Genomic DNA, 27,942 nt, shown 5'->3' on the forward strand with positions numbered 1-27,942 from the left:
AAGTTTCGCCTTAGCACCATCTCGCAAGAGCATCGAACCACGACTAGAGCATACGATTAATACATAATGTAATGCAAGTAGGTGCAAAATTTTTATCATTGAAAAATTCTATCATCATGCGTAATCCAAATATTCCGCACTAACGCCTTGACTACAAGGTCCACTCGCTACCCCTACTGCTGGGCTCACATATCCCTCCACTCCCCGCCACACCCCAATCATTGAAGTCTGAGGTCTCTAACGCCCAAAGTCCATGAAAGTAGCCCCACACTTCCCTCGCAATGTAAGCACTTAAGGAACAGTGATCCATGTATTCTCAGATCCGCATGGCACATGACACAAGTTGCAGTTGGGAGTTTGTTACATCGTCTTAATTCCAAGTTATCCATTGTCAAAATCTTATTTTTCCAGACCAACCAGTTAAAAATGTTAATCTTCTTTGGGCATTTACTTTTCCAAAAGAATTTTGCAATTTCACACCTCACACCCCCATCAATAAGGAAGTTATAGAGTGACTTTACGAGAAAGCCCCGGTTCCATTAAGCGCCCATCTTTTTATGTCCTTCACATCATTCCCACTATTCCGCCACCTATCTCTAATTTGAACTAAATCTGCATCCTCGTAGAAAGGATGCCCCTCGCAAGTGTGCCAAACCTTGAAAGAAGCGCCATGTTGTCCACACTCTCCGCATCGATCATGCCACACATACATTGGGTGCTCACCGTTGAGCCATCTATCTTTCCGTAAGAAAAGTGTTCGCACTGAATTAACTTCACTTAGGACACAAAGACCGTAAGATCGTGATACACGCTCAGACCCCATGCCGTAAGAACGACATCCTTCCCCTCCTTTTTAGTGAATGTATCCTCGCAACTACTACCGTAATTAATCGAATCACCCCGCCTCCTCCCACTCACTCGCTATTTGCTAACTTCCACCACCACTTCCCCAAAGCAGAGCCAGTCGAAGTGATGAAGATCGAGGATCCCCACCCACCTTGCTCCTTGGCCCTAAGACAGCAGCTTTCCAGCTTAACTAACCCTACACCCTGTGTTTATCAATGTCCCGCCCCGACCATAAAAAATCCCTTCTTATCCGGTCAATGGCTTTAATCACCCACGCAGGCAGACGGAAGATAGACATCCAATATGTTGGAATTGCCGACAACACCGAGTTTAACAGGGTAATACGCCCGCCAATGGAAAGATACCTACTCTTCCAAGAAGTTAATCGCTTACGCACTTTAGCAATAAGGCCTTCCCAATCCCTCGCTCACTGGGGCCTCCTCCCGAGATTGGGATGCCCAAGTAAGTAACCGGTAACAACCCAACATTACAGTTCAAAGTCCCCGCAGCTGCCTCCTCAGGGTGCACCCCTTTCCTCACCGAGTAAAGGCACGTCTTAGAGAAGTTCACCCTGAGGCCTGACATACCTACCATGGAATAAAAATTAGTTCACCTGGAGGCCGGACATACCTTCAATCCATCCCATCCACCTGCTACCAAAGCCCCGAGCTTTGAGTAGGTCCAAAAGGAATTCCTAGTCCACCATGTCGAAAGCCTTCGCGAAATCCACTTTCAAGATGTACCCCGGAAGTCTTCTTTTATTCATGCTAAAAATCGCCTCACCATCGCCACGTTGTCCGCATGCATCTCCCTTCGTAAATGCAGATTGGGAATTGTCCACCAAATCGCTCCATCACCCATCGAGCCTAGTAGCCGTAATTTTTGGAAACAATTTTAAGAGATGAATTAATAAGACCTGAGTGGGTCTATAGTCTCCTCGGATTCAGTGTGACACCACCTTGAGGAGAGTACAATGTTCGCCTAATCGATCCTTTCTAAATTAGCTCTTCCAAAATAGAAACCTCACGTAGCTTGAAAATGTCGCCCCTGACCGCCTCTGTAATTTGTTGAAGAAGTGGATCGAATCCATCCCGGTCCTGTGGGGCTTTATCCCCCTAGACTGAAGACCGCATCCTTAACCTCAATCATTGTAAAAAGGCCTATCCACCAGCTGATCCACATGTCTCTTGTTTGCTAAGAGCTTAGACAAGTCCACTCTTGAGTCTCCATGTCCGCTGTTTCCAAAATTGTTGTTGAAACCGATTAACAAACATCCTTCCCACCGCTTTTGGGTCCGAAATGAGCCTACCCTCATGAAAGACACCCGGGATAAGGTTCCGCGATTTCTCCCATTCGCCTATAGAGTGGAAGAATTTAGTGTTCTCGCCACCTTCCTCGCAGCCCAATCGAAGCCCTCGACCTTTGCCGCCAAAGAATTTCCTCTTGTTCATGTAATATCTTCTAACGAATTCAAAAGGTGGAGCTCCCCGAGCAAGCTCATCCGCGACAAAAATCCTAGCCTCCTTATGACATCTAACTTCTCCACCTCATGTAGAAGGTTAAGCTTCTTTAACTTGATAGACCCAAAACAAACTTTGGCCCATCTCCTTAGCCGCCCCCCGAGTCCAACATGCGCTTAGCAACCACAAAAAGCACCACACCTTTCGTGAGTCATCTCCATCCACCATTGTCGCACAAGGTGCATAAAACCCTCCGCCGTAAACCACACTAGCTCGAACCTAAAGTTTCTAGGGATAGAGCAGTGTCCCCCCACTTCGAGCCGGATGGGAACATGATCCGATCCTAGCCTAGGTAAACAATTTTGGACCGTACATAGGAAGCGATCACCCAGCGACGCTCACAAAAAAATCGGGTCCGGGCCACCCAAATAGGTCCACCTGCCCGTTGGTCCAAGAGTATCTCCTCCCAACTGCCATCGGTTCACAAAGATGGACTTCCTGCAGAAAACGATTAGCCGAATGAAGATCCCTCATGTTTGGGGGTCCCGCACGGTTTATCTTCAATGGAGAAAATGGCATTGAAGTCCCCACGTAGTACCCAGGGAATTAGGGATCACCACTACAACCCCTTAACTCCTCCAAGAACCCAAGTTTCAAGTCTCTCGCAATAGGACCGTAAACCGAAGTGCATCTCCAGCAAAAGTTGTCTCTCTTGTCGTGAAACTCCAACGTGATGCTAAAAGCCCCCACTTGTTCAAGTTTCCCAACGATAATAGAGCTATTCCACCTGACAATCATCCCTCCCGACGTCCCATCAGCCGGGGCGACCTCAAATTGATCCAACCTAGAACCCCCAATCTCTCTCCACATAGCTTATGTAAACCGACGCTTAGTTTGGACTCGCAAGCAAGACACATCCGCATGGTGGAGACAGAGAAAATCTTTAACCAGAATCTTTTTGCCGGCCTCCCCGTGCCCCCTAACATTCCAAGTGATAATATTCATAAACACCGATAGTTGAACGCGACCTCGTGAAGAGGTCTCCACCGACCGCCACATGGTTCGTAAGGGCCAACTCTAGTAAGCGCTGACTCATTCAAGCTAACACTAGCAGTAGTCGAAAAATCAATACCGCAAGCATTGCAATAATCCCATAAGTTTCGATCATTAGTCCACTGTAAATAAGAAGAGGTTTATGTGTAGTACCTTCTTGCACCCCTTCTTGCACGCCTTCTTCTTAGAAGATTTTATGTTCGATAAACCCCGCCTTCGTAAATCTTGAAGACGGCTTCTTTGTCTCTCGCTCTTCCTGAGCCCACTCGGAGGTTCTTTGCCCCCGACCGAGCTAGTGTTCTTGCAATCCCGGGAAGCAATTCCCGCGATTTCTCAAACTCCGAGGTCGAGTCGCTCGAGCCGCCCTCCCCGCCTCGAGGTCGCGCTCGACAATCAATCCCTTCCCTCATGCAATTTCTTTATGTGAGGTGGATAGGGATCGATGGGATCTCTTCACCGCTCGGGACACTCGTTGGACAAAGTGCTGACCCAAATCTCGGGAGGACACTCAATGACAGCTGGAGAACCCATCACGGGGCGACATTGGTGCTTTTGATCTACCGCGAATATTGATCTCGGGAGATGTCACGTATACCCAGAGGTGATGCCCCACATGTGCTTTTATTTGGAAACTCTCAGAGGGGGTATGGGCCCTTTTTCCTACACATGCCTTTTACATTATAAATGATTATATTATATTATAAAAATATTTCTCAATAATAGTTTTACTCAACCTTATACTAATAGAGTTATCAGGATTCAGTAACTAGATCGTTCTACCTGTAAATTGATGGTCAAATATATTTTATAGATATATTTTTAAAATATACATTTATTTTATAAATATTTACAAATCAAAATATGAAAAAAAATAAATACATTTATGAATATTATTTTCATATGTTATTTATGATAAAAATAACAAATTGGATTTGAGATTATTATATATAAATATATAGCAAACGTAATTTGCGGACCTTGATAAAACGTCGATAGATTACAAAAAAAATTAGAGAGATAGAGAGAAAATACTGTAGAGAGAGCATTACATTAATATGTTCAATAATCAAAATCATGTTCAGGTGGGTAGGTGAGGTGAGAGAGTGTTTGATATTTTTTAAAATTTTTTGGTTAGAGGGGAGCTGATGAGCTTGGACGGCTCGGATTCACTAAGTATTGTTATGATGAATGATCCAACGATCCACATTCCATCCCACATATATTACTGTACTTTACAATTTTCACTGTTTATAAAAATCATTGTTTATTAGACACTGTTCTTCATAATATACTGTTTACTATTTATGAGAATAAAAGCCATTCCATTGGGAATCAACAGCTATATGTGAATATTCGTAGATACTAGATAACGAATATACCAAAGTTATAAATGGCACATTAGCATACCCTTGTGTATATATATATATATATATATATATGAGGATCATTCTTCTATGGATGTCCATTATAAAACTCAGCTGGATTTCGATCTAACGACTAATCATCGATGAACAAGAATTACTACGCTTATCGATTGCTTATCAACGTCGCTCCATCGGATCACGATTCAACAAATTGATAATCGGACATCTCATGATTTTTATCTACGTCCATGCAAGCATCGATCGTCACAATATATATATAAAAGACGTGTCATCTATGAATGTTCGACTATTTATCTGTAACGATTGAATTTCAATCAATCTTCAAAAATATTATATATAATGCAATAAAAATCCTTATCCAAATTGTACTATGCATATGAATAATAAAATATATATAGTATCATTTAAAACATTAAGTTGTGATCGTACCAGTAACTCAATTAATCCCAATCGTCCAATCCGATCTTTACTAACATTTAAAGAAAAATCTATAAAAACCAAATACACAGCCTAACAACCATTTTTGGTTGTTAATACACAGCTTGGCTACTGTTAAAACTACTGTTTCTATAGCAATTGACCTAAGTCATATATATATATATATTTATATACGTGATTCCGGGGTTTTTCTAAACAACCCAAAAATTAAATAAATATTCCAACGTGTTGAATTGGATACCAGGCCGCCTTAAGAACTTCAATAGGCATTCTCAAAGCTTGGGCCCACGTCCATTCGTACGGCCCAATCTATATAAGAAACCCAATCCAAGAAGATTCAACGGTCCAGATCTATGCTGCGAATCTTAAAGTTACAGTCATAAATCCTTTCCTTCTCGCGCTCGCATTCTCTATTTTAAAACAATCAAAACAGAGACCTTTGAAATCACAACGAGAGCGCCATGGCGAGCAAAGCCTCTCTCTTCGAGTGCCTTCGAAGCCCTAGCTTCTCGCTGAGGCCTCGCCATCCATCGATGCCGAAGTACCCGAAGGGCCTCGTCCGTGGCTTCCTCTAGCTGTGTTGGTCCTGATGAGACAGAGGAGATGAGGGCCACGTACGCCTTCTCGGTGATTGGGATGACTTGCTCGCGTGCGCTGGGTCGGTGGAGAAGGCTATCAAGCGATTGCCTGGGATTCATGATGCGGCTGTCGACGTGTTGGGGAATCGAGCTCAGGTTGTCTTTTACCCGGCCTCTCGTCTCGGTGAGTCTTGAAAAATTTTTCTTCTGATTGTTTAGTTTGATGGTTTGAAATTGTTCTTATATCATTTCAGTTCTTCAACTTGAAGATTGAATTTTTAATGGCGGAGTTAATTATTTCTTTTTTCTTAAGATTCACTTCTTTAAACCATGATATCATTGGCAGGGAAGTTCTGTAGCGTAGACCAATTTTACCATCTTTGATCAGAGAATTTCTATTCTCGGTTGGTTGGTGTTTTTACCTTTTGCTTCTCTTGAGATTGTAATGTTCTTTAACTTTTTCTCATGCTTGATTTGAAGCAATTAATGGTTATGAACCAAAATTATAAAGAATTGATGCTATACCTCTCGAGGTACAACCTGATCTTGAAGAAGAATAATTACTTAATTAGGTTTGATGTCATTTAGAAAACCAGTAGTTCATAAATAATCAAAATTTGGTTGGTTTGAATACTTAGCATCCTATGGATGAAAGTAGGGACCCTCTATGACCCTGTATGATTTAGTTAACTGAGGAACTTCAAATCAAAAGTTGCACTTTTATGCTTATTTTCCAATCAGGTCCTCTCTTGTCCATGTCCATCCACCACCATCCATATCCAATGTTTATCACCAGTCCATCCCATTCATAGCGCGATCCGGCACTGAAGATTATCGATTAGAAACATTTCAAGCTGTGGTCGTGTAGCTCCTGTTCGGCAAAGTTTATATAGAAAGTAGCAGAAGTTTCAGAAGAGCAACAGAAAAACCAGTATGATCTCTAAAATTAGAAAGAAGGTGCTGATAAACTCATGGAGGTTGTTGAAGATACTTCGGTTTTTGAAGCTATCCTTATGAGCACCGGGAGGATCAAGCATAGATTCAGGCTAGATGGAGTACGTACTGAACCCATCTATGAGAATCATTGAAAATTCACTTCAAGCACTTCCTGGAATAGAAAATATAAGTACAGATTTTCTGCTTTAAAAGATCTCTATCCTACAAACCAGACCGAACTGTCCTCGGATCTCTCATTGAAGTTGTTGTTGAATCAACTGGTTCTGGACGTTTCAAGGCATCATTATATCCTGATGGTGTGGGAAGGAGCCCCACAAGCATCGTGAGATTAAGCAGTACTATCAGTCTTTCCTTTGAGTACATAGTCTTTACAATCCCAGTGTTTCTGACTTCAATGGTGTTTATGTATGTTCCCGGGATTAAGCATGGACTTGATAAGAAAATAGTTAATATGCTGAGCATTGGGGAGCTTTTGAGATGATATTAGCCACGCCAGTTCAATTCATCATTGGAAGAAGATTTTATATAGGGAGCATATAAAGCTTTTGCGACATGGATCTGCAAACATGGATGTCCTCATTGCTCTAGAACTAATGCAGCATACTTATTCAGTCTACTCGGTGCTTAGAGCAGCAACTTTCACCAAGTTTTAAGTCAACAGATTTTTTGAGAGACTAGTTCAATGCTCACTTCATTTATTTTACTTGGGAAGTATCTGGAGGTCTTAGCCAAAGGAAAAACATTTGAGGCCATTGCCAAGCTCATGGACTTGGCCCCTGAAACTGCAACTTTGTTAACTTATGACAGTGAAGGAAATGTACTTACGAGACGGAGAGATAGTCGGTTGGATACAGAAGAATGATGTGATTAAAATTGTGCCTGGCGGTGGTGGCATCTGGATGGTGTTGTTATATGGGCCAGAGCCATGTCAATGAGAGCATGATAACAGGTGAAGCTCGCCCTGTTGCAAAAAGGAAGGGTCATACTGTGATAGGTGGAACTGTGAATGAAAATGGTGTCTTGCACAACCAGACGACATTAATTACTGATCTTGAAAGTGTTTAGCTCAAATTGTCCGGCTTATAGAATCAAAGCACAAATGGCCAAAAGCTCCTATTCAGAAGTTTGCGGATCGCATTTCCATGTATTTTTGTGCCCATGGTTAGTAATTCTGCTCTCTCTCCTGTTTTTTGTTGTCATCGATTTAAATCAAACATTCATGATAGAAAAGCGCTCATGTGTTCATAATCCCATATGCATGATAATGAAAAGTTCGGCCATTAGTATGACAAAAATTTTTCCCATATCAAACATAATGAGGTAAATTTAGAGTTTATATGCATTATACTTAATTGTGTTTCATGACCAATCTTTGGGCTATACTAGTGGCTTGAAAACTTCTCTTAAGAAAGTCAATGTTATTGAAGATGCAGAGCAACAGCCTGGTAACTTTGTTTTTTTTTTTGCACCTCACAGGTCATATCCTTTGGTGTTCATTACTTGGCTTTCATGGTATTTAGCTGGAAACTCCACAGCTACCCTGATCTTTGGGTTCCATCTTCCATGGATACCTTCCAACTTTCTCTCCAGTTTGGCATACAGTTGTGGTCATAGCTGTCCATGTGTTCTTGGCCTTGCGACCCACAGCTGTAATGGTGGGCCACTGGTGTGGGTGCTCACAAGGTGTTCTACGCCAGGGGTCACATTGAGAGCACAGCAACCTCCCATCTGTCCATCAGAATCTTTGTTTATGTACTTATTGAGAACACAATCTCGAATCATTCCAGAGTCCGGTCAACCATCCACAATGAACGTGTCTGTCAATGGCTCACACCCTTAAAGAGCATCCCAAAGAAGGTCCATCTGTTGAGAGAATAATCTGTGTCAATATTCAATCCTGTTTGAAGGTGAAGAGAAGGGAGTGGTGATAGGATAATTGGGGTACTGTAAAATGAATTAAAGAAGCTGAACACTGCTCAGCCTGAGGCACAGAGTTTATTGTTGCCCATTTTACATCGCACTATTGCCTTTCCATCAAAATGCACAAGAGCTTATTTAGTTAACTGAGCAACTTTGTTCCATCACCTTTTGAGTGATACTGTCCAACATAATTTACTTGCTTTGACATTAGAAATGACTGCACATGTAGAAAACTTATCGACTTGTGCATCTCGTGTTCACATCTAAATCAAGCAATTTTTGGACAGAAGGAAACAAAAATGAACAAAATGGAGAACCAAAATATAGTTGAGAGAACCCTATATTTTTACTGATTTTTGAAAAAGTATACCGTTATACACTAATTTATGCACATTCAAGTCTATTCACTACCATTCATTCAATCTATCATCATTCTGTATCCATTTTCGTTTTACAGATGTGTGGTTTTTACTGTGGCAATGGTTGGGGACGGAATAAATGATTCTGCAGACACTTGTTTCTGCAGACGTAGGGATGGCAATAGGTGCTGGAACAGACATAGCTTATTGAAGCAGCTGACATTGTTCTCATGAAGAGCAACTTAGAAGATGTCATAATTGCCATAGATCTCTCGAGGAGACCTTCTCTAGAATAAGGCTAAATTATATCTGGGCTCTTGGTTTACTAACATCCTTGGAATACCGATTGCTGCCAGAGTTCTCTTTCCTTTCACTGGGTTCCGACTGCCACCTTGGATTGCTGGTGCAGGCAATGGCATCCTCAGTTAGTGTAGTCCTCTGTTCACTGTTATTGAAGAATTACAAGAGGCCAAAGAAGCTGAATAATATGCAGATCACAGGTATCATGGTGGAGTAAAAATGTGTGCAGCCATTTGAACAAGAATAATGGCTGCAAATAATTTTTGTATGATTGGGTGGTAATAATGTTCTTTATTAATGTTTCAGCCTTTCAGGTCCTTGTGTTTCTTTTGTCTGTTGGAGTTTTTTACTATTTGAGTGTGGCCATTTGGGGGCATTCCCTGTAAATTTTCAAAAATAATAAATGGTATGACACCAAAGTATAAAGGAGAGGTCATGGATTCAAATCCCTCCCCCGACAGTACTGTTCATATACTGTTCACATTGGATTTTTATACTATTCTCATACTGTACATACACTATACATCTGGGTTCCAGTACTGTTTGGTACTGTTTATATTCATATAAAAATGACGCTTGTCGTCTATTATTCAAAAAAAATTTTTCAAAAATAATGACCGTAAATGTTGTGTGCTTTGTAAAAATGGATTATGCCGTTCTCTTTGTTGGAAATACGGTGTCGCTGTTTGAATTTAGATAAAATTGCTAGAGTGGCCTGTAGAAATGGGTAATTGTTAATGAAAATCATATTTTTCTTATGTTCCACAAAACATATTTATTTATTTAATATGTTTATTTATATAGTTTTATATTTTTTACAGTTAATAATTTGATTTTAAATTAATTTTAATTTTGTTAGTTATTTTTAAAGATTTTTTTTGCAAAATGGATAAATTGTATTTATGAAAAACATGCAAAAAGATTTCGAGGTAGGGCAAAAAAGTGAGATCATGATAGAAAGGAGGATAGAAAGGTATTATGAGGGATACCGTATGGGTTGTTTGGCCTTTTACAAATTTTTAGGTTTTATTTTGATTAGAACCTTTGATTAATTGATAAAAATAAAAATGGTTTTTATATGATACACAAAAGTAAATTAATAAATAAATAAATGAAATAATTTGAAATAATTTGAGCTGAGTGAAGGTTCGTCATCAGCCAACGTGGGACAACAAAGTTCTTGACCTAGACAATTTGGCTACTAGGGGATATAATAAATTGCCTATGGCCTCCTGAACCCTTTACACAGTGTTATTCAAGTAGTGAACCACTTGTTCTTCTTCTACATCGCGGTTGTGACATTTACTTGGAATCACTTTGTTCAAGGGATTTTTAGGACCTGGTCTTGATGGCTGATCTCTGGGACGATTAGTATAGGGAGTTGGGCAGTCAGCATAAATTGTTGTGCTCCTTGCTCGGGCAATTATTTGGCAAATTGGGTTTGCAAAAAATAAATGCATTTTTCAATTGTGCTTCGATTTCATTATCTTCCTTATCTTTGAAAATTTTTCACATGTTCTTCTTTTGGGTGTCCGCAATACCTACAGCTAAAAAACAAAATATGGAGAATTAGTCCATAGTGATTATGAGTGGTATCTAGTTTCAGGGCCTTCTATACTTGATGAGCGCAATCCTCACGATGGTCCCAATGATGTTGCCATCTAGTATGCTTGTGTCGTCATTTCTTTCCCCCAAGAGGATACCCTCTCTACGCCTAGATAAGGGCCTTCATATTTCATTGTTGGTAGAATACCCTATTTAGTCCCTCTAATATAATCAATTTGTTCATTTGGTCATTCTAATGTAAGTCCCTCCCAGGGACCTTCTATGGACAAATTATATTAGAAAGAGTGACTTATATTTTCCATATGTTAAAAATAAAAGGACTCCTTGGGGACAAATCATATTAAAGGGACTAAAAGGGTAGATTGACTATATTGGAGGGACTAAATAGGGTATTTTACATTCATTGTTTATTTATTTATTTTTTTATTGTTGCTGTTATTGTATCCACTGTGGGTGAATTGTTTTGTGGTTTATCCACTTTATAAAAAAAAAGGGTAAACAACTTAAATGGTTCCTGTCTTTTCGTGTGTTTTTATTTCGATCATCGAGCTTTAAAAAATTAAATTTGGTTGCTTACCTTTAGTTTTTGTTACAATTTGGTCACCCGAACATACTCTGTTAACGGTGATCACATGTGGCATATTTTTTCTCAGAGCTAGCATCTGACCACATGTGATCACCGTTAACAGTGTATATTCGAGTGATCAAATCGTAACAAAAATTAAAAACAGGGGACCAAATAGTAATTTTCTAAAGCTAGGTAACCAAAATAGAAAAACACAAAAAGTAAGGGACCATTTAGGTTCTTTACCCAAAAAGGAAAAAAGTTCGTTACTCAGGTTGTCTGAAGTAAATCTCATGGAGAGGCGTCGCGCAACTTATGACTTGCATATTGCATTTTCTAATATTCTATTTTAATTATTAAAATTCATGATTTATTTTTATATCTTTTACTGCTTATCACATGAAAATTAGTACCTCAACAACCACTGTCTAATGGAGTGGATTGTTATTTGAATAATGAATTGGCAAGCCCAAGATCGAATTTTTAGGTCGGCAATATTTTTATAGTATTATGTAATACTATAGAATATTGTAACTATCCATTTATTGTTGATAAAATCCCTATATGGTCGAGTAACTGTTGTAATGGGTGCACCACCATAATTATCTGTTCTTTGACAACCTTTTTTTTAGAGTGGCGCTTGCCACCTTTATAATATATATATATATATATATATAAGAATCTCATATCATATCTAAATTGATTGACATAATTTTTCTATAGCATATACATTTGCATGATGATAGTGTTGTTTGAAAATAAAACATTGTTGTGCGGTATTTGGACTAATCATTTCTTCTTATTGTCAAAAGATCATTAATCCAAAATGAAATAGATGTAGCAGTGGCTTGCTGACAGCCAGGAATTTTCGATTCATCTATGATATCATTTAAAAATTAAAGAAATTACTTATCATTTTTAGTCACCTTTTCAAAAATAGTTTTTTTAAAATAGAATAGTTATTTTTTTATTTTTTATTTATTCTTCCCATAAAGGTGAATAACTTACAATTATGTTTACTAACAATAAAAGCGTTGCAAAACTAACAAGTTGAAAATAGAGCGAGGTGACACTATAAGATAAGGCCATATTAACTAATAGAGGTGAAAAGAGGCCAACAATACAAAAAGGAACAAATAAAGAATAGATACTAGTGACATTCAAGAAACAATAGACCTCATAGAACAAGTTTTTACAAAAATTTTTCACTTTTTCTATTTTATCCATGGTTTTTCTCGCTACATTTCCAACAACTAAATAAATTGATGTTAGAATATATCTTACCGTTGGATACATGTTGTTTCTCATTCTGTTTTGTTTATCTTTGCGCTCATTTTTTATTTTATTGATTTAGATGATTTATCTATTTTTTTTTAAAAAAATTTGCACTGTCGCCCTGCACAAACGCTAAGTTTGGACACTAATAAATTCTATAGATTTATAGTCACTTCTTTAATTATAATTTAATTATGTCTTAATTTTTTAATTTTTTCCAACATGAAATAAATCTATTTAAGACAATACAATATTTAGTTTGATTAAATGTTCAAATATTTCCAAAAAAAAATAATTGGACTTTGAAAGTACCTTAAACGAAGAGGTTAAAGCTAGAGACTTCAATCTGCATTGTGAAAAGAATACTAGAATTCCTGAAATCCCATGCGATCTGCAATCACAATGACCCAATTGCAAGAGTGAATTGATCCTAGAGAATCAAAGACCAACCTGGCCCTGATTTGGCTCGAATTCAACACTAACATGTGACAGTTTTGAAGGGATATTCTATCTTTGACTATTTCCAAGTGTTATCATTTTCTGTCTATTTTTTTTGTTGGATTGTGTCTATTTTTAGTGGACTTTGCTTTCATGGCCACTCTTCTCTTGTTTTTATAAAAATAAAAAAAATATATCAATGAAATTGATTTGTAGACCAAATTTATGGTTTTGAAAACTATTAAAAGAAAGAAGCATTATATTATTCAATGAGAGTGATTTAACCTTTGATAGTGGGAACATTGATATTCAAAGAGCTTAATTAGTATTATCAAGATATTGTTATATATATATATATATATATGTGTATATGTAATTTGCTCAAATTGTTCAGTCCATGGAAAAATACTAGTCTTCTTCATTTATGATAGTAATAATGCTTGCTAAACAAGTTAGAAAATGAGTAGCATAAGAAAGTCTAGAGAAATTAAAGCAGTGACTTAAGTTTCTTTTTCTGGTATCTAAACGCCTTTTAAATAACTTAGTCTTTCTACTCCTCTAATCTTCTCATAATTTTATTAATTTTTAATAATATTATTTCTATAAAAAATTAAGTATATAATAGACCCCATAATGCATCGATTTTTTTTTTTGTTATTTGTTTTCTTTTTCTCATTAATGTAAGCACAAACAAAAAATTTATTCTTAACATGATTTTTTATATGAATTCTTGGTCAACTCTAGCTTGTTTTGAAATTTTGAACTTTTGAGCAATGCTCAAGTTTATGTTTCAAGTGTAGCTCAAGCATGAGGTAGGTGTTGGCAGTGGGTCTTCTTCGTGACCAATGGCAGGACGATGGTGGTGGCGGTCCAACGGCAGCGGTGGATGTGCTGGCGGCAAAAGCGTCCCACATATAGCTAGGGAGGTTTCAACTGGCGGTAACTCCAAAGGACCACCATTGTCTTACGCTCAGGCGGTGTCTTCGTCCTCCTCGGGAGAACATCGCCCGGCGTTGCATGCTTCTGTTAAGAACTTGAGGATCATCCCTTCGGCACAGTAGCGAGGTGGGCCTAAACAAATAGGTGCTAAACGTCCCCATTCACCGAAAGAGCCCGACGTGTGGACATTGCTTCAGAACATCGCACTCGACGGCGGAGTGCAGACACCAAGTCATATGTCTTCGATGTTCGGGCATTGGGCATCTGGCGGCTAGGTACACTGTGGAGCTTTGTCGCAATCCTCATCGTAAGTGACTCCATGTCAGATCCAAGAAGATAAACTTGATAGGGGAACAAAAGGTGCAAATAAAGTCTATGACTATCGATCAAGCAGCTGAAATGACAAGGAGACAACGTCGAGTCTCTATCTCACTACCACACTCACAAGAGGTCGGCTGTTCTTTCACTGGTGGAGGGATTCGTCAATGAAGCCAGCATTCTGGAGGTTGATCCCTCAATCATCAACAAGTTAAAGAGTCGAGAGGAAGTTAAGGAGGTTTCCAATCTGGGAGCGTTCAAAGTGGGTACTAAGGATGGCCTGTGTACCCTGAAATTGGCCCCATGGTCGGCAGAGATAGGGGCAGATGGATGGGGGTCCGGCGAGGACCAATGGATGCTCCTTTGGAATCTTCGGCTTCATATTTGGTGTTGGAGCATTATTGCTGATGTGGTGAGAGCGGCAAGAGAGTTAGTAGCACTTTCACAGGCGACGGTACCGCACAAGCGTTTCATCACGGCTTTGGTGCGCCTGCGAGCCAGAATTTCGCTACTGCTGGAAGTTGACCTTAGCCTGGGAATGAGTAAGTATCATGTTCTTATCGCAGAGGACCGTGGTGAATTTATGAAATTCCATCGAGATTTAGGAAGGTATGTATTGCCGGAGGTGAGGAACAAGGCCGAGACTTTATCTCCGGCAACGCATAGATTCACTCATGAGATATCACCGGAGATGAAAGGTAAGGTACATGATCTGAAATCCTCGATGGAACCTCAAAGTAAGAAAGCGGTGGAGCATTGCTCCCGCTTAAGCGATAGGATGTTGGTGAGTCCGGTGCGGACCGCCAAGCAAGATCAACCTTCGGCGATCATTAGTGCTGGCAAGGTTAATGAAGTTGTGATGCCAGTGGTTGAGCATTGCTTCCACGGCGGTGATGTGGGGGCCCCTTATCATGACCGAGCTTCGGTGTGTTAGACCAATGGTCACTCTGTTACCGGAGTCAGATCAATGGTCATGAACGGGCACGGGCTCGGTCTCCCTTGCGTGAACGAGCTATGAGAGCTGACATTGCTAGGCCGATGGGCTCAAGACACCGACGTGTCAAGCAGTGGAGAGTGCATAATCTGGGTACGCAATGGGCTTCTATACGGATAGCTGGAGGGTCAGGATAGGCCAAGGATGTCAGGTCCGAGGATGCTAGATTGCTTAGGGCATCTGAGGTTGTGAAGTTGAGTAACGTGATGGCCATGGGTTCGTCCACTTCGTTGCAACCACGTGAGAAAACAGGCTTGGGTGGCAAATGAAGGATTATTTGATTTGGAAGCTGGGCTGAATTTAAAGATGGGTCAAGGTTATGAGGCTTTTAATAATGACATGATCTCAAGGGATCCTCTCCTAATTTGTGAAGTGGGCCTGGACCTAGGCCAGGTGGTGGGAGATGTTGAGGCCAATCAGGGTTCCATGGACTGTGGGCAAGAGCTTAATTTGGACCCTGTACCTTCCTGTGGGCTAGATTTGTTGCCAAACTCAGGATCATCTGGGGAAAAGGAGAATCCTACTTTAGGTGGAGATGATCAACCAGGGGGGTTGCATGTGATTAATGCAGATTGTTTGGAGGTGAATTATGTAGATGGTGCGGCCATGCCTGCAATGCCACCTCCTTTGGGGTTTAAATGGCAATTTTTGGCGGGAATTTGGTCCTTAGTCCTGGATACTATCATCATACCTAGTGGGGATGTTACTTCCTCAAAAGAGGTGGAAGGTACTGATTTGCATTCTGATGCAGCGGTATACTCGCGACCGTTGATTCACGCACGAATACCCGGTAACAAGCTTCCAACACCTGTTGATCAAAGATAGCCAGGAATTGGGAAGAGTGAAATCTTTATTACTCAATGAAATATTGATCACAAAACTAATCCCTTCTCTTACTCGTAGGCTTACATTAAATAGGCGAAAATAGCACTAAGAAAAGAGATAATTTGAAAATTTACCAAAAATAGTAAATTCTCAAATATTAGCAAGAAATAAAAGATTTAACAAAATAAAGACTATTGCCACAAATGGCTCACAAATCATAGATTTCTATCCTAAGATATAACAAAATCAATTATTACTAAAAACAACAAAATTACGGTTTTCGAGACCTAAACGATGGAATTTGGCCAAATTTTGGTATAACTCACGAGTTTGTGTCCCACAAACTCATGACTTTTGTTCCTTGACCCGTTTCCTATCAAATAGACCTGGTACAGCCATAAAATCCCGTCGCCCTCCAAATTACCAAAATGCCCTTGCTTTCGTACTTCTCCATGTATGCACATGCCACGTTATCTATACGCCCGTCATCACATTCTGTGGAGGTTGCTTCTCCAGATCATATTTCAGAGTCCAATGAATCAATCTCTGAGTTCAAAAGAAATCTTAGAGAACTAATGTTGTACATACATACTAGTGAAGGTTTGTTAACTGCGGGGCAGCAAAAGGGAACTAGAAGAAGTGAGAGACAGATAAAACCTCCCTCAAGGTTCAATGAGGATGCTGAGCCGCCTAAGTCAATAAAAAAGAAAGCATCATGAGGAGACAACCTGGATGGTACTTCTTCTAAACCACTTCTTTTTGCTGATTGGTCTAATGTGCAAATTTCTAGCTACTGTGATGCATGCGATATTGATTTTATTGATTCTGCAACTGATTGCATTCATCAAATTCGTATGTTAGAACAATCTCGATTTACTTTTGACAAGGGGACCACGGAAACCTCTTCGGAGGTCCGTGGGAGCTAATTGTTTTTTATGGATATCATCTCTTGGAATGTTAAAGGTCTAGGCAGACCGGCTAAGAGGTTCTTAGTTAAGGATTTTTTAAATTTGTACTTTGCCGACATGTGTTGCTTAGAAGAATCAAAGCTTGAAGAGATCTTTCTTGCCACATGGCATAAGATCGATGGGAGCTGGCTTGATCAGTTCTTCTTTCTCCCGGCTAAGGGAACGGCGGGCGGTATTATTATGGGATGGAATAGTTTAGCCTTTACTGATAAACTAGCAAGTGTGGGCTCTTTTAGCTTAACGATTGAATTTTGTTCCAAAAGGGACAACTTTAAATGGCATTGTACTTCGGTGTACGACCCAAACGCGCAGACTCAAAAGCATGATTTTTGGGATGAACTTAGGGAAACTAGAAGATTGTTAGATGGCCCTTAGATAGTGTGCAGTGATTTCAATGAAATTTTTGCATTGGATGACAAGCTTTCGGGTACTCAAAATTTAGAGGACATTAGAAATGCTAACGCCTTCTTGTTTGACCTTGGTCTGTTGGAGCCTCTTTCGATGGGTAGGAAGTTCACTTGGATTAATAGGCAAGAGAATCTTAATTGGATTAAGCTAGCCCGCTTCCTGGTCAATGGTACTTGGGCCAACCACTTTCCTAAGTTAATTCAAAAATATCTTCCTAGATTGGGATCTGATCATATGCCAATCCATCTTGAAGTTGGGAACTTTTGTTCTTCTCTGAGACCTTTTTGTTTTGAATTGACTTGGACCACTTCTGAGGGTTTCCAGGATCTTGTTTCTTAGTGGTGGGTTGATCTTGCCCCTATAGGTTGTGGCACTTTCATCTTAGCTAAGAAATTGGCAAACTTAAGGAATCAATTAAGACATTGGGAAAATTTTAATTTTGGCTCTATCAAGCTCAAGAAGTTGGCACTACTACAGGAGATGGAAGTTCTGGATATCACGAAGGAGTCGCGGTGCTTAATGATGTTAGAATTTCATCAAGAGCAGGATCTTTTGCAGAAACTAGAGGTGATTTAGAAACAAGAAGAGATTTATTGGAGACAAAGGTCTAGACTCCAATGGTTGAGGGAAGGTGATAATAACACAAAACAATTTTAGGCTGTGGTGAACGGGTGTAAAAACAGAAATTTTATTCCTAGCATTCGATACGAGAGTGATACCTTTACTAATTCCTGTGATATTGGAAAAATCTTCACCATGAAGTTTAAAGAATAGTTTGGGGGAAAACGGGTGTCAAGATTTAAGGTGAACTTTCAGAAGCTTTCTGGAGCACAAGTGATAGGTGAACCTATCACATCTTGATCAGCCTTTCACGTTAGAAGAAATAAGGGGTGCGGTGTTTGAGTTGGGTGGGGACAAAGCCCCCGGGCATGATGGTTTCCCTTGCAGTTTTTTAAGCAATTCTGGGAGACTATTAAGATGGACCTTTTCAAGCTTTGTGAAGACTTCTATTTTGGAAAAGCCAACCTTGAAAGGATCAACTAGGCTAATATTACGCTAATTCCTAAAGTTGACACACTGGAACTACCTGGGGACTACCGTCCCATCAGTTTAATTAATTCTTCACTGAAAATCCTTTCCAAATTGCTGGCGTCTCATCTTAGCAAGGTCCTGAATAATCTAGTTGATCACGATCAGTCTGCGTTCTTGAAGGGTCATTGCATCTTGGACAATATTGTTACAGCTAAAGAGCTGATTCTGAGCACGCATAAGCGTAGGCTACCAGGGCATATTCTGAAAGTGAACTTTGTGAAAGCCTTTGATATGATAGACTAGGAGTTCCTTCTTGAGCTACTAAGAGCTAGGGGATTCGGAGAAAGATGGATAGGATGGATCTTGAACATCCTGCTATCTTCTAAGGCTAATATTCTTGTGAATGGAGCTCCTAATGGATACATTCGATATCAACGGGGACTGAGACAAGGAGATCCGTTGTCTCCTATGTTGTTTGTCTTAGTAAAGATGTTATAAGCATGATGTTCTCCCATGTGCTGAGATCTAGGATCTTGGTCGGTGTCCCCCTTGGTGAGTTTGGTTCAAAATGTAACCTGCACTACGTTGATGACTTATTAGTGCTGACCACTGGTGGGCTTGAAGATCTCAGGATTGTGAAGCTGATTCTACTTTTGTTTGAAGGCATCTCTGGTCTCCAAACTAATTTTGAAAAAATGTGCTTGTATTCCAGTACTTTGGATGATCTCCCGGTGACTAAAGCTACTAATACTTTGAATTATGGAGTGGGCTTACTTCCAGTGACCTATCTGGGGGTCCCGATTTCTGGAAGAAGGCCTCAGCGACAAGATTGGGAGAGTTTAATCCTAAAAGTGAGAAGGCAACTTTCATCCTGGAAATTGTAACATCTATATTTAGGTGGTCGCTTAACCCTTATGAACTTTATTCTCAATGCAATCCCTACTTACTAAATGTCCATCTTCAAACTACCAAGTTGGGTAATCAAGGATATAGATCAAATAAGGAGAAATTTTCTTTGGGCAGGTCCGGACATTGACCACCCGAGATGTCGGTTGGTTAGTTGGAAGAACCTTTGCCGAGCATGTGACCAGGGGGTGGGGAATTCTAGATTTGCATAACTTTAATCAAGCGCTCCTGAGAAAATGGCGGTGGAAGTTTTGTACAGATCCCAATTGGTGTGGAGCAAAGGCTATCTAGTTCAATTATGGTTTGACTCGCTGGAACTTGTATCCTAGGCTCTCGGGGAATATCTCCTTCTTTTGGAAAAAAGGGTTTCTAGTGGTCTTCCGGCTTTTAGAATGTGTTGTTTACATGCCATAAACTCGGGAGATGAAACCCTATTTTGGAAAGATCGTTGGCTTAATGGATTAGCGCCTATGAACCTATGGCCGGAGGATGTTAGTGCTAGTCAATATTAGAATGGCATGATTCGTGAGCTCAGTTATCTACTTGGGGAGGCCCCGTTCATTGAGAATCAGGATACTTGGCAATTCAAGGATCATTTGCGGGCAATTGGCGGAGAGTCGGGGGACAAGAAGCAATGGATGGGGACGGGGAACGACATCTTTTCAGTGAAATCTTTTTATAATTTTTTAAATGATGGAGGGTTGCGCTGCCCAATAGCAAAGTTCTTTTGGCGTAATAGTTGCTCACGGAAAATCAATCTTTTTAATTGACTTGTGTGGAAGAATAAAATTCTTACACTTGAAAATCTCGAAAAAAGAAGGTGTAACAAGCTCCCAACAGCTACTTGTGTGATGTACCACACTAAGATTGAGTCAGTTAATCATCTATTTCTTCTTTGTCCCTTCGTGAAAATTATTTGGGAGTACTTCATTAACATTCTTGGGTTGCTAGATCAGCCTTTCTCCATGAGCTCTCTTTGGGACTCATGGAGATCACTTGTGCGACCTTCTTTAAGAATTATGGGAGACATAGTTTTAAAAGCAATTTTCTGGAATGTGTGGTTGGCTAGAAATGATCGCATGTTTTATGTTAATGCCGTTGCTACTCAGGTTATTATTCTGAATGTTGACCGAATGCTTTTATCTTTAAGAATTACTTGTTTTGTTGTTTGGCTTTCTTTTCTTGTTGTACCACTCCTAATGGTTGTTGTTCTGTTTTTGTCTCCTCGGTTCCGTAGAAGTTTGTATGTTCTTCTTTCTTGTTAATAGAAGTGGTTCATCCACCTTTTCATTGTAACTCAAGACAAGTTGGCTTTTCGTTAAATTTATCTCGATAACTAGGAATATATAAATATATTACATTTTTTCAATATTTATATAGGTAATATTATTATATTAAAAATATTATATAATTTATATTATTTGTCTTTAAAAATAAAAATCAAGTGAAATATTAAATTTAAATTTGAATTCTTATAAATAAATCTTATTAATTTTAATTTCGTTTTCAAAAAGATTTTTCTATTTGTATATTATTTTTTCTATTTTTTTATGGTGCATTTTCAACAGCTAGATTTATAGCTACTGCCTACTGGAATTCAATAGGCTATTAGATACCTTGTTTATATACATTTATGGATTTATTCTCAAAGAAAATATATTTAAAAATTCTAGTTTCTTTTAGGAAAATCATTAAGCTTTAATAATAATAATAATAATAATAATAATAATAATAATAATAATAATAATAATAATAATAATAATAATAATATCCTTAAATTTTGATTTTGGACTTGGGAGGAAAATAAAATACCAAGTCTGTTATCGTAATATTAACGATTGTTATTTATCACTTCGATGATATTGAGCATTATATCCTTGCCCACACGCTAAGTTTAAAGATTAAATTCAATGTATTTATAAATCACCTCTTCAATTTTTTTTTCTTTTAATGCTGTTATGATAGCAAAATTTTTTCCAACATAAAATCTGTCTATTTAACGCTATGAAAAAAATTAGGTTAAATTATTTGGTTTATGATTCATAGAAATATTCAAATATTCCAAGAAAAATTAATTGGGATTGAATCAATGAAAATGAGTTGCGTACCAAATTTATGATTTTGAAAGCTATTAGGAAGAAAGAACAATAATGTTAACCAATGAAAATGAGTTGCGTACCAAATTTAACCTTTGATAGTGAGAGCATAGACATTACTTCATAGACCTTGACTAATCTTCACCAAGATAAATTTAAGTTAATTATTTTGTTTATGATTTGTAGAAACATTCCAAATATTCCAAGGAAAATTAATTGAGTTTGATAGTGAGAGCATCGACATTACTTGAAGGTAACCTTTGATAGTGAGAGTATAGACATTACTACAAAGACCTTGACTAATATTCTACAAGATAGATATTCCAAGGAAAATTTGTCGCCCACGAAGCATGGGAGGCTGGGGAATCCTTGACCTGCAGGAGTTTAACAAAGGTTTACTTGGAAAATGGTGGTGGAAATTCATTACCACACCGGACTCCTGCTGGTCCAAGATCATCAAAGGCAACTATATCAACAGTGATTTCCCTGGTTTTCTATTCTTACAACCACCAAGAAATAAATCTTTCTTTTGGGCGGGAATTAATACCATTCTACACTCATTCCATTCCTGCTTAATCAAAGTTATTGGAAATGGAGAAAATACTTTATTCTTGCATGACAGATGGCTGGAGGGCCAATCCCCCTTAAATAGTTGGACTTCTCTCTTTTTGGACTGCTCTCATCCCTGGATCACTTTAAAACAACTTATACTTACTCTTAACTCCCAGGATAACCCATTTAGTTCTGCTTCAATCAACGATTTGGGTACAATTCTCAATTCTTTACCTGCTTGTACCAATGATTTTGAAGACTTCTACTCTTGGCCTTTAGAAAAAAATGGAACCTTCTCTGTTACATCCTTTTATAATTTCTTAATAGATGGAGGTCTTCGAAGCCAACTCTGTTCCAAATTCTGGAAAACCAAATCCCCAAGCAAAATCACTCTATTATGTTGGCTTGCCTGGGATAACAAAATTCTTACCTTTGAAAATTTGTTCAAAAAAGGCTGTAATCCTAACGCCACTGACACATGTATTCTTTGTCACAATAACACAGAATCAGTGGATCACCTATTCTTACACTGCACCTTTTCACTTCGCATTTGGTCTTATTTTTAGTGTTTATCTGCTTCTGACTCACTTCCGACCTCAGTTGCAAATATCTAGACCAAATGGATACCTTCTTTAATCCCTACTTCAAGAAACCTTTGGGATATCTGTTCTAGAGCCATCCTCTGGAATGTCTGGTTGGAACGCAACAACCGTATCTTTAACCAAACATGCACATCCCGAGCTTCAATTTTATTTAAGACTGCTAATATGGCTCTTTTTTGGATTTCTACAGACTCGGTACCCCACCAGCAGGAAGCTGTAGAGGTTACTCAGAAGATCAAGCGCTCTTGAAACTTCCTGAGCTCCAGATCTACAGACTCCACTGGCGATTTGGCGCCAAACTTGACTTAGGAGTAATTCGCTTCTCCCCTCCCTGAGCAGGCATATGTCTCCAGATGGCTGACTTCGCCGGCTTCAGTTCCTCCCTATCTTTTTTCTTGCTTTCCTAGTTATTTATGTTTACTGTTTTCCTCATCTATGGTGAGAAATTCAGTATTTTCCTTCGTTCTTATGTTTCATGTTTTACGTTTTTCTTTTTGTACTTTGCTTTCTTTTTCTCTAATAAATTCGTGGTTTATCCACTTTTATTCAAAGAATTGGTGGTCAAGTTGTTCAATATTTGGCAACTAAGTCAAAAATTATTATTATTATTATTATTATTATTATTATCCATTGGAAAAATACTTCTCTTCATTTTTGTACAATTAAAGTTTGCCAATCATTTTTTTTCAATCATATTGGAAAATGAGAATAAAACTATAAACACAGCAAATGTTGAAATGTATATTTCAATCTATAAACAATAATCTGAACTGAGATGAAATGAAAATCAATAATCCTACAATCTGAGCATCCCCAAAGACAAATAGCAAATGGTTGTAGATTCTTGTAGAGAATGGAACAGGGATGATTTGGACTTTGAACCAAAAGATTATTCAACTAACAAGAAGCATCACAATAATTATCAAGAAAAAATTCTTATATATCTGTATACCATAACTTTAGCAACAGAGACATTCTTGGCTTATGCCAATCCACCATTTATGAATAATATAAGTGTTTTCTGATTCAACATCCTTGGAAGAATAATTTTTATTGAAGTAAATACTTGAATTAAGGGAACAAAACATGATCATCAATAAGAAACAGACAAATTTGCTAGTCAAGATTGACCAAGTTTTTAATCACAAAAACATACTCTGAAATGCCATCCATGAGACCTTTTATTTATTCTGAAGGCGGCTTGGTGCTTGTAGCCCTAAGTAATCTTGTCTCCTCTGTTCTATTGTATAAGTTGGACAAATTTGTCATCAAAATTGAATAGTCTTTCTTTTGTTCTTGTCTTCTCCTAATTTTATTAATTTAGGATGAAATTAAATTTCAGAAAATTTATTATACTGGACCCCCACACGCATAGAATTTTCGATGAGAAAACTTGCCTAAAGGGTTGTGCATATTTATACAGGGAGAGTATGCGATAGGGGGGGAACCAGCAAAATTGAACGTCTTTCAAGAAACACACATGCACATAATGGGAGTGATGAAGAGACAACATTCTCAATTAGCTCTGATGCTTTGCTTTCTCTGCTCGGAAATTGTGTGTCTTTGCAATAGTGATGGTTCCATATGCAGAGAATTAGAAAGGAAGGCACTTGTTGATTTCAAACAGAGCCTTAAAGATCCTAATGGACTTCTCTCGTCTTGGATTGGCCTGGACTGTTGCTCTTGGGCCGGTGTGCGTTGTGACAACCACACCGGACATATTGTGAAGATTGATCTACACAACTTCATAGTGGGAGGTGAGATCCGGCCTTCTCTGCTTGTCATGAATCACTTGAGATACATGGACCTCAGCGGGAACTCCTTTGAAGATAGTAGAATTCCAGCTTTTTTGGGTTCACTGCAACCTTTCTTATGCTGGCTTCAGTGGGTATGTGCCACACCAACTTGGCAATTTGTCTAGGTTGCGCTATCTAGATCTTTCATCAAATTTTCTTCATGTGATTGGAAGCCATTGGCTCACAAATCTTTCTTCTCTTCAATTCTTGAATTTGGATGGTGTGAATCATTACAAGGCAACAAATGTTCTCAAAGTACTGAATACACTTCCTTTGATATCTGAGATACACTTGCATGGTTGTGAGCTTCATATCCCTCTTTCACTTGGTGCACACATTAACTTCACAAATCTTCGATTCCTTGATCTTTCCCAAAATTACATTAACTCTACTGTCCCTCTTTGGTTGTTCCAGTTGAGTGTCCTTGAGTATCTTGATTTTAGTAGTAATAAATTTCAAGATCTTATCCCTCATGCTATTGGGAAACTTACTTCTCTCAGGGTCCTCAACCTCCAATCTAATGAAGTCTCAAGTATTAGACTACCACCTACTCTAGGGGAACTTTGTAACTTGAGCATACTTACTCTCTCAGAGAATAATTTTATTCCAAGTGATCCAAATGGATTCGGAGAAATTTTTTCCGGCTGCATTAAAAATAGTTTGGAGGAGTTGTATTGGAGTGGTGCAAATCTCATTGGGCAGTTGCCAATTTGGCTAGCGAACCTCAAATCTCTTAAAACTCTTGATCTTTCTTTCAATTCATTGTATGGGTCATTTTTTCAATTCCAACTACCATTTTTGCAAGAGTTAAGCTTTGTTAGTAATCAATTGAATGGAAGTATTCCAAAGTATTTGGGGCAATTATTTCCAAAGTTGGTCAAATTAGAACTTCCGGATAACAATCTAGCTGACATTTTGACAGAAGCACACTTTGATAATCTCACAAAGCTGGAATTTCTAGACATTCATTCAAATTCATTTGAATTGATAGTGAGACCTGAGTGGGTTCCTCCACTTGAGTTAAAATATTTGAGCATGAGTGACTGTAAAATAGGACCAAAATTTCCATCATGGCTTCAAAAGTTGAAGAACATTTCCTATCTTTCAATGTCAAATACAAGCATTGCGGATGCATTACCAGTTTGGTTTTGGAACTTCTCTTCTAATATTGGAAGTGTAGATCTATCTCACAATGAGATTAGAGGCAAGCTACCAGCAGGTTCATCAAAATTAATCAATATTGAAATTTTGGATTTAAGTCATAATTATTTGGAAGGACAGTTGCCACAATTTTCATCAAATTTAGTAGATTTGGATCAGGCGCATGGCTTATTCTCAACGTCCACTTTATCTAATACAAGCATCATAGTGCCAAGTTTGTTTCGGTTGTATATTTCTTCAAACAAAATAACGGGAAGTATTCCCAAAACATTATGCAAGCTAAATTATTTGGAAATACTTGATCTCTCATATAATATGATTGAAGGAGTAGTTCCTGATTGTTGGAATCTTTCTTTATATTCACGGTTGGATGTAATGGATTTGTCTCATAACAATTTATCCGGGATCATTCCCGCCTCCATCAGCTCCACTAATTTGTATATTTTGCAGTTGAGAAATAATGCATTTTCTGGTGAGCTCCCAGCTTCTTTTAAAAATTGCACATCATTGTCGGTTTTAGATCTTGGATATAATAACATTAGGGGAAGAATACCAACATGGTTTTCAGAAAACTCAAAAGATCTGGAGATTCTTGAGCTCCGAAATAATATGCTTACTGGATCTATTCCTTCACAATTGGGAAACCTCAGACATCTTCATGTTATTGATGTTTCAAGTAACCATCTATCAGGTGCCATACCACATGATTTTGGCAACTTCAGTGCCATGAAAACTGAAACCGGAGGCGTGTTAGGCTTTGGTGATTATGAGAACAATATTGCGATAAATTTGAAAGGAAGAGACGTTCAGTTGGAAAGTCTGTCTTCAATGCTTATTTTCATTGACCTCTCGAATAACATGTTATCAGGAGAGATACCTGAAGAACTAGGGCAACTTTCTTCACTGCAGAGTTTGAATTTATCCAGAAATCAATTATCAGGACAACTGTCAGAAAAAATCGGCCAGCTCAGGTGGTTGGAAGTTCTTGATTTATCAGTGAATAATCTTTCAGGTGTTATTCCTCCAACCATGACCAACTTAACTTCATTGAATCATCTGAATTTATCTTACAACAATTTCTTTGGCAAAATTCCATACGGTGGTCAACTTCAAGCACTTCCAGATCCATCTATTTATTCTGGCAACCAAGGTCTATGTGGTTTTCCATTAGATACAAAGTGTGAGATTACAACACGACCACAACCACCCTCATTGCCAAATAATGAAGACGATGACAACTTGGAAACTATATGGTTTTATTTGAGCATGTCACTGGGATTCATATTTGGGTTTTGGGCAATTTCTGGTGCATTGATTCTGAAAAAGAGGTGGAGGTATGCTTATTTTCGATTTATTGATCATATTTATGATAAGATCTATGTTATTGGTGCTGTAAATCTAAATAAATTGAAGAGAAAATGTGGCCTTGCTAGTGAATAGTGTTACCTTTTTTTCTTGGAGGCCAAAATAAAAGATTACAATCCATATAGGTATTACAAGAGCAAGTAATTGGTGGTACGAGGTTATCTAGAGTTCAACATTTTACTGCCTACTTGTATTAATTATATACATAAAATGTCATGAGAACTCTTTTGAGAATGTAATTTTAATTTGTTATGAAATGTTGTCCAGTGTATTTATTTATTCTCTTATGTTAATGTTAGTGTTAATAGAGCATATTATATGTAAGTCGAACACATCAATGTGCTTGATCTTCCTGTGTTAGTGAAAGTTTTCAGTGAGTATATATATACTTGACAAAGCTTCTCAAAAGACAAAGCTTCAGCAGAAGTGATCCTGGTTCTTCAATTCTTCAACTAGTTTCTATGTTTTCTGCAAGTTCGCCTTAATTTCTCTTGAATATACCTCATCATAAAAAATTCTGGAGATATGCCCCCATGTGGTTCCATAAATTATCTTTTCTAAGAGAATGGCAATTTGAGCGAGCTTGCAATTTCCTGCAATATATATGATCTGCATGCCAACAATATAATACAGTGCCAACGATTTTTCGAGTCTATTTGATGACATGGTCATCGATAGAGCCTCACCGAGTAGTGAGAGTTCGATTACTCGAGTGAGCACATTTCGGGAGCTGTGAATAGTGGTTGTATGCGGGTGGTTCCAAATGCCACGTGAGACTCACCGTCCCCTGGGTCTCTAGTGGGTTCGTCCCCCGCTCCTCTTTCCAAAAAAAAAAAACAA

The 27,942-nt window shown here is 38.5% G+C and overlaps 1 protein-coding gene and 1 pseudogene across 1 annotated transcript; both read left to right on the forward strand.

Annotated features, from left to right (window-relative positions):
• The first annotated feature begins 5,643 nt into the window (after window positions 1–5,643).
• On the forward strand, window positions 5,644–9,662 carry LOC120274129 (annotated as a pseudogene).
• A 4,323-nt stretch (window positions 9,663–13,985) lies between these two features.
• On the forward strand, window positions 13,986–27,735 carry LOC120274138 (receptor-like protein EIX2). Its single transcript, XM_039280900.1, has 5 exons — window positions 13,986–14,197; window positions 14,794–15,322; window positions 15,644–16,144; window positions 24,204–24,471; window positions 24,578–27,735. Exons 1-5 carry the CDS (start codon window positions 13,986–13,988, stop codon window positions 27,175–27,177), a joined length of 4,110 nt encoding a protein of 1,369 aa, XP_039136834.1. The 3' UTR covers window positions 27,178–27,735.
• Window positions 27,736–27,942: the final 207 nt, after the last annotated feature.

This window comes from Dioscorea cayenensis, chromosome 2, assembly GCF_009730915.1.
Source record: "Dioscorea cayenensis subsp. rotundata cultivar TDr96_F1 chromosome 2, TDr96_F1_v2_PseudoChromosome.rev07_lg8_w22 25.fasta, whole genome shotgun sequence".
Taxonomy (NCBI): Eukaryota; Viridiplantae; Streptophyta; class Magnoliopsida; order Dioscoreales; family Dioscoreaceae; genus Dioscorea; species Dioscorea cayenensis.